This window comes from Akebia trifoliata, chromosome 4 (genome assembly GCF_017979445.1).
Source record: "Akebia trifoliata isolate Shusen 1 chromosome 4, ASM1797944v1, whole genome shotgun sequence".
NCBI lineage: Eukaryota > Viridiplantae > Streptophyta > Magnoliopsida > Ranunculales > Lardizabalaceae > Akebia > Akebia trifoliata.
The window spans coordinates 3,339,818-3,351,861 of NC_141378.1; the positions used below are offsets into that span (position 1 = coordinate 3,339,818).

The 12,044-nt window shown below is 35.9% G+C and overlaps 1 protein-coding gene across 1 annotated transcript; it reads left to right on the forward strand.

Annotated features, from left to right (window-relative positions):
• Positions 1 to 148: 148 nt before the first annotated feature.
• LOC147403000 (putative chromatin-remodeling complex ATPase chain) lies at positions 149 to 9,559 on the forward strand. Its single transcript, XM_086438436.1, has 25 exons — positions 149 to 499; positions 1,521 to 1,652; positions 1,800 to 1,906; positions 2,149 to 2,261; positions 3,171 to 3,268; positions 3,537 to 3,716; positions 3,816 to 4,037; positions 4,654 to 4,788; positions 4,873 to 5,155; positions 5,246 to 5,319; positions 5,848 to 6,068; positions 6,162 to 6,249; positions 6,356 to 6,449; positions 6,563 to 6,751; positions 6,858 to 6,889; positions 6,999 to 7,075; positions 7,165 to 7,254; positions 7,346 to 7,415; positions 7,520 to 7,577; positions 7,678 to 7,736; positions 7,804 to 7,969; positions 8,096 to 8,274; positions 8,395 to 8,610; positions 9,031 to 9,135; positions 9,244 to 9,559. The coding sequence occupies exons 1-25, from the start codon at positions 269 to 271 to the stop codon at positions 9,256 to 9,258; spliced, it is 3,234 nt and encodes a 1,077-aa protein (XP_086294562.1). The 5' UTR covers positions 149 to 268; the 3' UTR covers positions 9,259 to 9,559.
• The last annotated feature ends 2,485 nt before the right edge of the window (positions 9,560 to 12,044 follow it).

The window sequence follows — 12,044 nt, forward strand, 5'->3', positions numbered from 1 at the left end:
TCACTAGACCACCAGCCCACGTGTAGGCGGGAAATTATCGATCTGGCCAAAATATTGGCGGGAAATTACTTATGCACACAAAAAAAGCCTCCAATATTGTCACAAACGTGCATTTAAAGCACCAAATAACTTCTTATTCGTGTCGCTTCGATAAATAGCATTTAATTTATTTACGAAACCGTTGATTTTTTCTGCTCTCTCCCTCTTTGCCTCTTCCAACCTTCTATTTTTCCTTCTCCGTTCGAACAAACCCTCAATCTCGGAATCCATGGCGAGACTTTCAAAATCAGAGGTCTCATCCGAAGAAGCCCCATCAAACGAATCGATTTCTTCAGAGGAAGAAGAACAGAAGAACGAAGAAATCAACGAAGAAGAAGACGAGGAAGAAATCGAAGCTGTCGCCAGAACTACTGCTTCAGATGAAGACGAAGCAGGCGAGGCGGATTCACAATCGATTGATGATGATGATGCGAACAGCAATGAAGATGAAGATGACGAGGTAAAGGCGCGAATTTGAACGTTTTACTCATATTTAGTCTCATTTCGACCTTCGCTGTCGGCTGTGTGTGACAGTTAGGGTTATGTGGTGGTTAGTTGTTTTTAAGTTTTTTAATTAATATCTAGGGATTTGGTTTTAAAAAGTTGATAGGTACTCGTAAGGTTCAACTGCAAATTTTTATAGGGATGCGGTTTCGGCAAGAGAAAGTTTCGGAAAAAGTCGACAAAATAACACTTAGAAAATACTAAAAAGAAAAATAATCTGTTATCTTAAAAAAAAAAAAAAAATCGTTGATTAAATCACGATGGTTTTTGAAAAATCACAGATTTTTTCAAAATTGTGGTGACTTTTTGAAAACAAAAATGTGACTTTATTGACAACTATTAAATCGTGATTTAATCGATTTTTTAATTTTCTAACCCACCACGGTTTTTTGTCAATATGCTTCTGATGCTAATTTGAAGGTCTCACTCTTTAAAGTTTACAGACAGGGGCGGAGCCAGGATTTTGTATTCGTGGGGGCAAATTACAAATAGAAAATTTTTCTGATTTTCTATGGGGGCAAAGTAGTAGAATGTTAAAATTTTGTGGGGGCAAATTACAAATAAAAAAATTTTCAAAACTTTTGTGGGGGCAAAGCAGTAGAATGTTAAAAAAAAATTTAAATTTATTAATACTTCCCTATGGATTTTAGAAATTCTTGTGGGGGCAATTGCCCCCACTGCCCCCACTGTAAATCCGCCCCTGTTTACAGAACATAATTTACGAAATTTACTCCCCTCTCATTTACAGACGCACATACAGAGGGATGGAGGGAGAGCTCAATTGGTTATTTATTTGATTTCCTTTCATTCCATTACATTCAGATAATGTCACTCTTTCAAAAGTCATTTTTTTTTATATGTAAAGATGGGTTAGTGGTTAGCATAAGAAGTATGGGTTCAAGAGATAATGTCACTGCTCAAACGTAGTTTGACAAGGATACCTGTTAGTTGATGTAGTTTTTCAATAAATTTTGTAGGCTGGAAATACTGCAGTTGATGCTAAAATTGGCAAGCGTGAAAGGGCCAGATTAAGAGAAATGCAAAGGTTGAAGAAACAAAAGATTCAGGAAATTTTGGATTCACAGAATGCTTCCATTGATGCTGACATGGTATGCAAATCCCATGGAAGGATCATCGACATTTTCTACAACTTATAGCAATTATTGGGGATGGAAGGGTCCCGAGATTAAAGATATATGTACATTGAATTTTTCTGCCATTAAATTATCCTCTAATTTTTGCAATTGCATCTCCAGAACAACAAAGGGAAGGGACGCTTGAAATATCTCCTACAGCAGACAGAGATATTTGCTCATTTTGCTAAAGGTGACCAATCTTCATCTCAGAAGAAACCAAAGGGAAGGTAATATTGCATGTTATATCAAGAGCTACATTTTTGTGAAGTGTTTTATATTTTGATGTAAATTTCAATGATGATTATTGGCCCTTCCATTCTCTTACACTCATTTTGTCAGTGTCTCGCATCTTTGTGGTATTTGTTTAAACAAATTAACCATAACCAGCCAATTTAGTTTAACGACTTAGTTGTCTGCATTTTGATATCCAACTGATTTGAGTGATTGGTTTTTTACATAATATTTGTAGGGGTCGTCATGCATCGAAATTAACTGAGGAGGAAGAAGATGAAGAATGCCTTAAGGAGGAAGAGGATGAATATTCTGGTGCAGGAAGTACACGATTGATGACACAACCTTCTTGTAAGCCTTCATTGCTAGGGATGCTTTATTGGTTTCTGTTTTTTAATCTTCAGTATGGAATAAAATACACAACAAAGACACATGCACAATGGGTATTTTCCTTGATTGTCATTAGGCAGGGTGTGTTCCACGTCTGATACCCAAACTTGTCTCTTATTCACCACGTGGCACACCCAATATATGAAGTGGTCAACTTATTTCCAACGCCATGTACTATAACTGTATAGATTGGTGGTGATTTCATTGAGACTGCACTAATATTTTTTTTAAAGAAGGTTGTGATTGATTCTCTTCAGTGAAGAGATCCTTTTGCTCATATGCATCTGGAACTCGTTGTTTTCTTATTAGTACCATAAAATGCCCTTTTACGTTGTGTCTTAGTTCCCTCCTAATTTCACGTACTACATCAATCTGATTTTTTTTAACTTTTGAGTGTTTGTGATCTCATCTTACATAGTTGCCTATATAACTGTTATTGGAAATTAGAGCTCATCATCACTAAAGTTGGATAATCCCACACTAAAGCTGGTGAAGTTGTTGGCAATTCAGGCCAATTTTCTAAGATTATGATTTAGCCCATCTGTTTTTCAAGTTTGATGGTTATGTTCAGGTAATTGAGACTACTCAAGCTCAACTTTCCTGGTGGTGTTTAAGATTGTACCTATACATTGATCATTTCATAAATGATGGTGGCTCAATTATCACATTAAAACATAAAAAAAGGATAAGTTGATGTAGAAAAAGTGAGGCAGCACAGCAATGCGGTGTTGTCATTTACCAAAGTGGGCGGCTTTTGAAATGGAACATGTTTGATTCTGTTAATGTGAACAATGATCTTCTTGAGTTTGACTTGGGGGCTTCTATTTGTTAGTATGATCCTTTTTCTATTTATGGTTCTCTATTTTCTAGGTATTCAAGGGAAGATGAGAGATTACCAACTGGCTGGACTGAACTGGCTGATACGACTGTATGAAAATGGAATTAATGGGATTCTTGCAGATGAGATGGTATGTATTGAAGTACAATTGTCTTCTAACTTTGATACTTGTCCTATTCCTTTCTTGGTGGGATCTGTCTTTGCTCATAATTCTTGTTTTACACTTTTACTTGATCTGCTCCATCAAATTATTTTTCTAAATTTATCTTCAGTAGTTCATTTATCTCCACTGGTATAAGTCACAGCAGATGGATTTTTTGATGTGGTATTAGTTATGGAGTGGCTTTCCTCACTTTAGTTAATGTATATTGATGAAAACTTGCCTGACTCCTGTCCAGGGGCTTGGGAAGACACTTCAAACCATCTCTTTACTGGGTTATTTGCATGAATTTAGAGGAATCACAGGGCCTCATATGGTGGTTGCACCAAAATCTACTCTTGGCAACTGGATGAAGGAGATTCGGCGTTTTTGCCCAATTTTGCGTGCAGTAAAATTTCTGGGAAATCCAGATGAAAGAGTGAGTTTGTCAAAACTTTGTGAATCTTCTTTTTCTTCCCTATTAATATTTTCAAATTCCACAAATGATAAATATCTCTGCTACTTTATACTTATGCAGAGGCATATACGTGAGGAGCTGCTTGTGGCTGGGAAATTTGATGTCTGCGTGACTAGTTTTGAAATGGCCATCAAAGAAAAAACTACTTTACGCCGATTCAGCTGGCGATATGTTATTATTGACGAGGCTCATCGAATCAAGAATGAAAATTCACTTCTTTCAAAAACAATGAGACTCTACAATACCAATTATCGTCTTCTTATTACGGGAACGCCGCTTCAGGTACTTTTACATGCTTCTTGAATTTCTCATGTCAAGTTGCCTTTTGCTTTGAAAAATGAGATTCTAGGGTAACCAGTGAATGTTTGTCCCATCTATCTGTATCCACTTTATACTTGTGCTGGAAGATTGTTCAAGTTGAGCTTGGGTCACCTATCTATGTGATTTATGACTGGGAACTACATATTTAATGAGCATCTAAACACTTTCAACTTGTATTGGCTTCTCTGGATAGATCTGACAGGTGTTTCTAAGTTCTGATTCCTGCTGAGCTCTCTTTCTAATGCTACATTTAGTGCACACTGGAAACACAAGTTCTTTGTCATTTGCATTTTTGATAGACTTTTTCATGCGGTATGGAGTGATGTTATATTTGGTAGGTAAATGGTTGATATATTAAAAAAATGTGAAAACAACAATTTTTCATGGTTTTCTTTTTATATTCTTGATTAATTGGTCATCTATTAAGATTGTCTTGCTTCCCCATAAGCCTAAGTTGGATTCTGTAAGGTCACAAACAGAATCTCTGCTTCATACTCGTAAACGGCTGTAAATGGTTAGTTGTCCTTACAGAGTTCTTGTGCAAAGATGTAATGATCTGTGATTGTTTTATGTGCAGAACAATCTCCATGAGCTATGGTCTCTTCTTAACTTCCTACTTCCGGAGATATTTAGTTCTGCTGAAACCTTTGATGAATGGTTCCAAATATCAGGTGAAAACGACCAGCAGGAGGTTGTTCAACAGCTTCACAAGGTAAAGCTTCTACTTCCGTCATCTCTGAGCTCTAATATGTTTAATCGTGTTATGTATAATAACCGTCTATTTATGCTCTTGAAGGTCCTCCGTCCTTTTCTCCTCCGAAGGTTGAAGTCTGATGTTGAGAAAGGATTGCCACCAAAAAAGGAAACGATACTTAAAGTTGGGATGTCCCAATTGCAGAAGCAATTTTACCGTGCTTTGCTGCAGAAGGATCTAGAAGTTGTTAATGCTGGTGGAGAGCGTAAGCGTCTTCTGAATATAGCGATGCAACTGCGTAAATGTTGTAATCATCCATATCTTTTCCAAGGTGCCGAACCAGGCCCTCCTTATACTACTGGAGATCATCTTATTACCAATGCAGGTGGGTTGTACCTTATATAATACTTTTTGAGCTCATTATTTGCTAATTGAGTGATCAGTTATTATATTCCTTTCCCAAATTTGTTTGCAGGTAAAATGGTTCTTTTAGATAAGTTGCTACCAAAGTTGAAGGAGCGAGACTCTAGGGTCCTTATATTTTCGCAGGTCAGTATTGCATTTTTAAATTGTGTAGTGTGGTTATAATATATTTTCACTGGTCAGTATCACATTTTTAAAAGAGGAAAGACAATAAAGTTAGAGGAGTATTATTGAAAATAGAGCAGAAGGGTAAAGACAATAAAGTTGGAAGGTAAGAAAATAATATTGGAGGGGTATTATTGAAAAAGGGAGTAGAAGAGAACAAACAATAAAGTTGAAGGGGAATTCTTGGAAAGGGATGAAAGAACAGTAATTAAGGTAACATTATTCCTCAAGATCCGTGGGGAGATTAAATCCCAATCCCTACTTATGTGGGGAATAAATGTTGGGAAAAGAATAATTGTGTATTTATTTATTTTTTTGTTTTTGTTGCTAAATCCGTTGTGTTTTATTATATAGACTTGTGATTGTCTTTGATCACTTCATCTTATCAATGCTAGAGTCCTCACAATTTCATAAATTACTTTTTCATTCCTTGTAGTGCAGTGAATCTATGTCTTGTTTGTAATTGTGGTTTGGTCATTTTGTATTTAGATGACTAGACTTCTGGACATTTTGGAGGATTATTTAATGTTTCGAGGGTACCAATACTGTCGGATTGATGGAAATACTGGTGGAGAAGATCGTGATGCTTCCATTGAAGGCTTCAATCAGCCAGGAAGTGAAAAGTTTGTCTTTCTACTATCAACTAGAGCCGGTGGCCTTGGTATCAATCTTGCCACGGCTGATGTTGTAATTCTTTACGACAGTGATTGGTAAGTAATTTTTCTGTTTATCAGTGCTCATGGTTTGTTTAATTGGCGGTTCTAAATCTGTTGGGCCTCATATTTCTTTCATACATCACACAGGAACCCACAAGTGGATTTGCAAGCACAAGATCGCGCCCATAGAATCGGTCAAACGAAAGAAGTTCAAGTGTTCCGTTTCTGCACAGAGGTTCAAATTTGATTTCGAGTAAAATGAATGGGAGAAACTTATATATTGAACTATCATAGGTTATTGCATTCTTACCTTTTCCTTTTTCTAATTCATGATGATTCAGTACACCATAGAGGAAAAAGTGATTGAGAGGGCTTATAAAAAGCTTGCACTAGATGCTTTGGTGATTCAACAAGGTCGATTAGCAGAGCAGAAAAGTAAGCCCTATGCTTTAGAAATTCCTATGAGTTGATTGTAAAAGTCTGAACTCTGAAACATTAACTTAAATTCATGGGTTTTTTTTGTTTTGTTTTTGATTTTTTGGGTGCAGCTGTTAATAAAGATGAGCTGTTGCAAATGGTGAGGTTTGGTGCTGAAATGGTTTTCAGTTCCAAGGACAGCACCATCACAGATGAAGATATTGACAGAATTATAGCTAAAGGAGAAGAGACAACAGCTGAGCTTGATGCAAAGATGAAGAAATTTACAGAAGATGCTATTAAATTTAAAATGGATGACAGTATGTGAATACATACACAAGACTTGCACTTGAACTTCTCTCATTTAGTTATATTCAATTAAGCAAATAATTTTACCTGATAATATTTTTGTTTGGTTCTATGCAGCCGCCGAATTGTACGACTTTGATGATGACAAGGTAGATATTCTTTACTCTTTAACTGCTGTGTTGCTTAGTTTGATGTTTGCAGAATAGTGTTTGGAGCACATAGTATCAGTGCCTTACTGTTTGTTTTATTTTTACAAAGGATGAGAGCAAGTTTGATTTCAAGAAAATTGTCAGCGATAACTGGATTGAGCCGCCAAAAAGGGAGCGGAAGCGCAAGTAAGACAAATTTTTGGTTGCTAAGTCTGCAGATGATTCTTTTTTTGGTATTTTAGCTCATCTTTTCTAACCTGATTTCTATGTTGTAGTTATTCAGAATCTGAATATTTTAAGCAAGCAATGCGCCAAGGTGGTCAGGCAAAGCCAAGAGAACCAAGAATTCCTCGCATGCCTCAATTGTAAATATCTCTCGAGTTCGGGTGCTTGCTGGCTTATAAAATGCGGTTGGTTTTTCACGGCGACCTGATTTGTATTTGCTTTTGTTTTCAGGCACGACTTCCAGTTCTTTAACACACAAAGACTTAGCGAGATATATGAAAAAGAAGTACGCTATCTCATGGTGGGTGCCATTTTAGAGTCCTTGATTTCCTTTTTTATTCTGATCTGCACTAGCCGTTCTATAGTGTAAGGATTTACTGCTCATCTACTTCTAACATATTTCAGCAAACACATCAAAAGAATCAGATGAAAGATACGATTGGAGATGGGGATGAACCTGAAGGTAGTTCGATTTTTTTGTTTTGTTTTTTTGAGGTTGTACCTTCTTTTAGTGGTTCTTATTGTCAAAAGGACCTACTGATGACTTATAATTGATTATTTAGATTTAGGGGATCCCTTAAATGCTGAAGAACGGGAGGAAAAAGAGCAACTATTAGAAGAGGTGAGTGGATCATTCATTGTGGAAGTTAAGTTACACTTTTTCAAGACTTAATGCTGGTGCATTTTAGGGCTTTTCATCATGGACTAGGAGAGATTTCAATACTTTTATTCGAGCTTGTGAGAAGTATGGGCGGAATGACATAAAGAGTATCGTCTCTGAAATGGAAGGCAAAACAGAAGAGGAAGTTGAAAGATATGCCCAAGTTTTCAAAGAAAGATACAAGGAGTTGAATGGTAAGTAATATCTCTTATATGTTTATAGTAAATTTAAACTGAAGATGCCTTCTCTTTTACATGGATCTGTTAAATTATGAAGGAGGCTTATGAGGTTCACCTTGTAATTTACATTTTTCTCTCCAGATTATGATAGGATCATCAAGAACATTGAAAGAGGGGAGGCTAGAATCTCTCGGAAAGATGAGATCATGAAAGCGATTGGAAAGAAGTTGGACCGTTACAAGAATCCTTGGTTGGAACTGAAGATTCAGTATGGTCAGAATAAAGGGAAGCTTTACAATGAAGAATGCGATCGTTTCATGGTGCGCTTCCTGAAAATTCCAGAGTTCTATTATACTGCTATTTTTGGTTTTTGGAATTTAATAATGCATGGGATTTAACATGCCTAGCTGTTTTTAAATCTGTTGCATCTCTGTCTCCAGCTGTGCATGGTTCACAAGCTTGGCTATGGAAACTGGGACGAGCTCAAGTCAGCTTTCCGCACATCGCCCTTGTTTCGTTTCGATTGGTTTGTTAAGTCCCGCACCACTCAAGAACTTGCGAGACGCTGTGATACACTCATTCGTTTGGTGGAGAAAGAAAACCAAGAATTTGATGAGAGGGAGAGACAGGCTCGGAAAGATAAGAAGCTTGCCAAGGTTGAATTAACTTGATTATTTTTTCCACCGTCATTCATCGTGCTTTCCATTATCTGCATCGTGAAAATGTGGACTTGATTGGAATAACTGTTGCTGCAACACAACATTATAACAGTTAATAAGACCCATGATTATGTCATACACGCTGAAATATGCCCCATCAGACTTTTACACATTATAATGTCTTACTTGACATTTACTTTTAGGACTCTTGTCGTATTTTAAATAATTTAGAATAAAGTATCAATTTCTTTTCCAGATTGAAATAAAATAAAATTCATGATACAACATATTTATTAAATAATGAAAATGGAAACTAGGAAAACACTGCCTAAATTATTATTTAAAGCCTTGGATGTAGATGGTATGGGTGTCAATGTTCAAAGTATGCCTGAAGATCTATTTCATGTATGTTTACAGAGTATGACACCCTCAAAACGAGCTATGACAAGACCACCAGCTGAGAGCCCCCCTACAGGTTTAAAGAAGCGTAAGCAATCAGTAATGGACGACTATCTAAGCTCGGTAAGGTCTTAGGTTTCATTTCTAGAATCATTTTGAATTTGCATATCAGACTTGTTATGATTGGTGGTGATGTAGAAAATATTGATCATGATCATTTTGTTGTTGCAGGGGAGGAGGAAATGATTCTTACAGAAACCTACCTCCATCCACATTTTTGAAACATTTCAGAAATGTCTCCATCCGCATTGTTTCAGGGTGGATAAAGCTCGTTCCGCCATAGGCATCTCTGCTTTGAATCTGAAGTGGATTAAGGCGATCAATTAACCCATGTATTTAGATGATATCCCCATATCATGGTTTTTACGTAGAATCGTTTAAAAGATGGAAGCCAGGGATATTGATAATGAGGGACTTGTAGGAATGGTTTACATTTTGTTCTTCTAGTTATTGTTTGATGTTGAAATGAAATGTTGGTTCCACAGCATTGAATGGCTTAGGTGTCTTGATGTCTTGACTAGAAATGATTCATGATTGGGTCAATCAACACTTATATTTTCGAGTCATTAATCTGTGTACATAAATGAAGATGTGATTTAGAAAAAAAAGCCCTTCCACCAGGGCCTTTTTAAAGTAATTTTCCCTTAAACTTTTGTTGGACTGTTACGATTGTGCATGTCAAATTGAGTGGGACATAAAAAATGCAAATGGCCTTATTAGAAAACAACTTGATTGTGCTAGATCTTTACTTCAAGCAAGTTCAATTTAAAATCTTTTTTGTTCGTGTTCAGCTCCACTTGAAATAAGTTTTCTCAAAAGTCTTCCATTTGGGACTCCTCAAGTATGATGGTTTTACATTAAATTATCACTTATTTTAATAAATTTATATCTTTTTTTGTGGTTGAAAGAACATGCAATGAAATCCAGTTTAGTTAATGTTTTTGTATAAAAAATAATTTAGTAAAATATAATAATTTTTTAAGTAAAAGTATTATTTGCATATTTTATTAACTAAGTAAACTCTTATAAGAATTTGCAAGTAGAGTTATATTACCGGGCATATCCAAAGTAAAATACTGTACGTCATGGTAATTTTAAAAAAATACCGTATTTCAAATATGTTAAATTTACTCTTAAAAAGCCAAATTCCAATATTTTCTGGAGTTTTCTAGCAAAATACAGATTTTGTTATTTTAGAATTACCACCCTGTAAAATTGGTGATATTAGGTTTACCCCTGACCCTAAGTCAATGTTCGGTTTTCTTCATGATTTAACGATGAAACTTTGGATTTTTTTTTTCAAATACTTAAATTACTAAATCAAAATTTGGAAAAAATCAAATGTCAGTGTCAAACCATCAATAAAAGGGTAAACCTAATCTTTCATTTTGCAAAGAGTAAACCTAATATCACCAATTTAACAGGGGGGGTGTTTCTAAAATACCCTACAGATTTCCTAGGGATCGCAAAGCGTGTTTCATGTAATAGTATGAATTTTTCTAGGATAAATTATTTGTCAATCCCTAACATCACAACCGTCCATTTGATGGCAGCCTCAATCCTAAATTTTCGGCAAATTGTAAGGCTTTAGACCGCGTATGTATCATTAGTTACTAAATAGTTACTAGAAAAGAAAATCGTAGAATTAAAGTCAAAGTAGAAGTAGGAATCCTAATTCCTCAAATACAAATATCTGAAGTTTTTCTTTCTATTTATAACATCGATATACTTCACTTGCGACTCTGCAATTTATAACATATATATACTTCACTTTCACTCCATTGACTCTGCATTCTGACTCAATTGACGTAGAAGGATGGAAGATATACCACTCCAGTTTCTGTTCAACCCCATCAACAACAACAGCAGGTGAGATCTCTCTCTCTTCTATATATCTGTTAGAACTGCAACCTGGACGGGTTGGCCCGAATTCAACTCGGGTTGAATTCAATCCAGGTTCAACGATGGGTGAGTTGAGCCTGGCTTAGAATTTCTTTAACTCAACGGCTTAAGCAGATTGAGAGTTCGGGCAACTCGACGTTACGTAGTAATATATAAATATTTTTATATTAGTTATATATATATATATATTTTCTTTAAGTAACAGGACGCTCTCTCTTATGACAAACGCGCTACATCCCCGTCACAGAACTGTAGAATTTTTTTTTTAAGGTTCTACATATCCCGAGGCAAATGATCTACGGTTCTGTGATGGGGCATAAGGTCAGAAGATTCGTCATATCATAACGAGTTCAGGATTCCCCAACTCCTAAGAATGAGTCATGTAAAAAATCCAATGGCTGAGATTTATTTTTTAGGATAAGTATCTCCGAGAATTGTGTTGTCAAGATACTCATAAATTTCATCATTGGATTTTGTGTTTAAAAGGTTGGGATCATATGTTATGCAAAATTCAATGATTGAGATTTATCCTTAAGATACTCATCATTGGATTTTGTGTTTAAGGAGATGGGGATTATGTGTTTTTTATTATTATTAATGAGTCATGCTTAGGAGTGCTCCCTTTTTTATGCTATGATGTCTGTATTTATTTTTATATTTTTTAAATGTAAAATTTATTTACTAATCAAAATGATATTAGGATTATTCATCATAACCAAATCGTCAAAAATTATCAAACGTGAACAAACCCGAGCTCAACCTGATTTTAGAAGATGAAGCTCGGGTTAGTGAGCTTAGGCATGATGGTTCGGTTGAGTTGAGAGTTCTGTTACTTTGGATTGAGTATGGGTTTACTCTCCAACCTGCCCCAACAAGCCCAGGTTGCAGCCCTAGTAATTGTGTAAATATTGGTTCAGGTAAAGATTGACCTGGATCCAACCAAAGTTCAATTTGGGTTAATATTGTTTCCTTTTTTGGTGCAGATGAACCAACGAGCCATTTCAGGGAGCAAAAGGCAAGCAATACAAGGCTCATTAGAAGAACCCATGATGAAACGAAACCGATCGCTA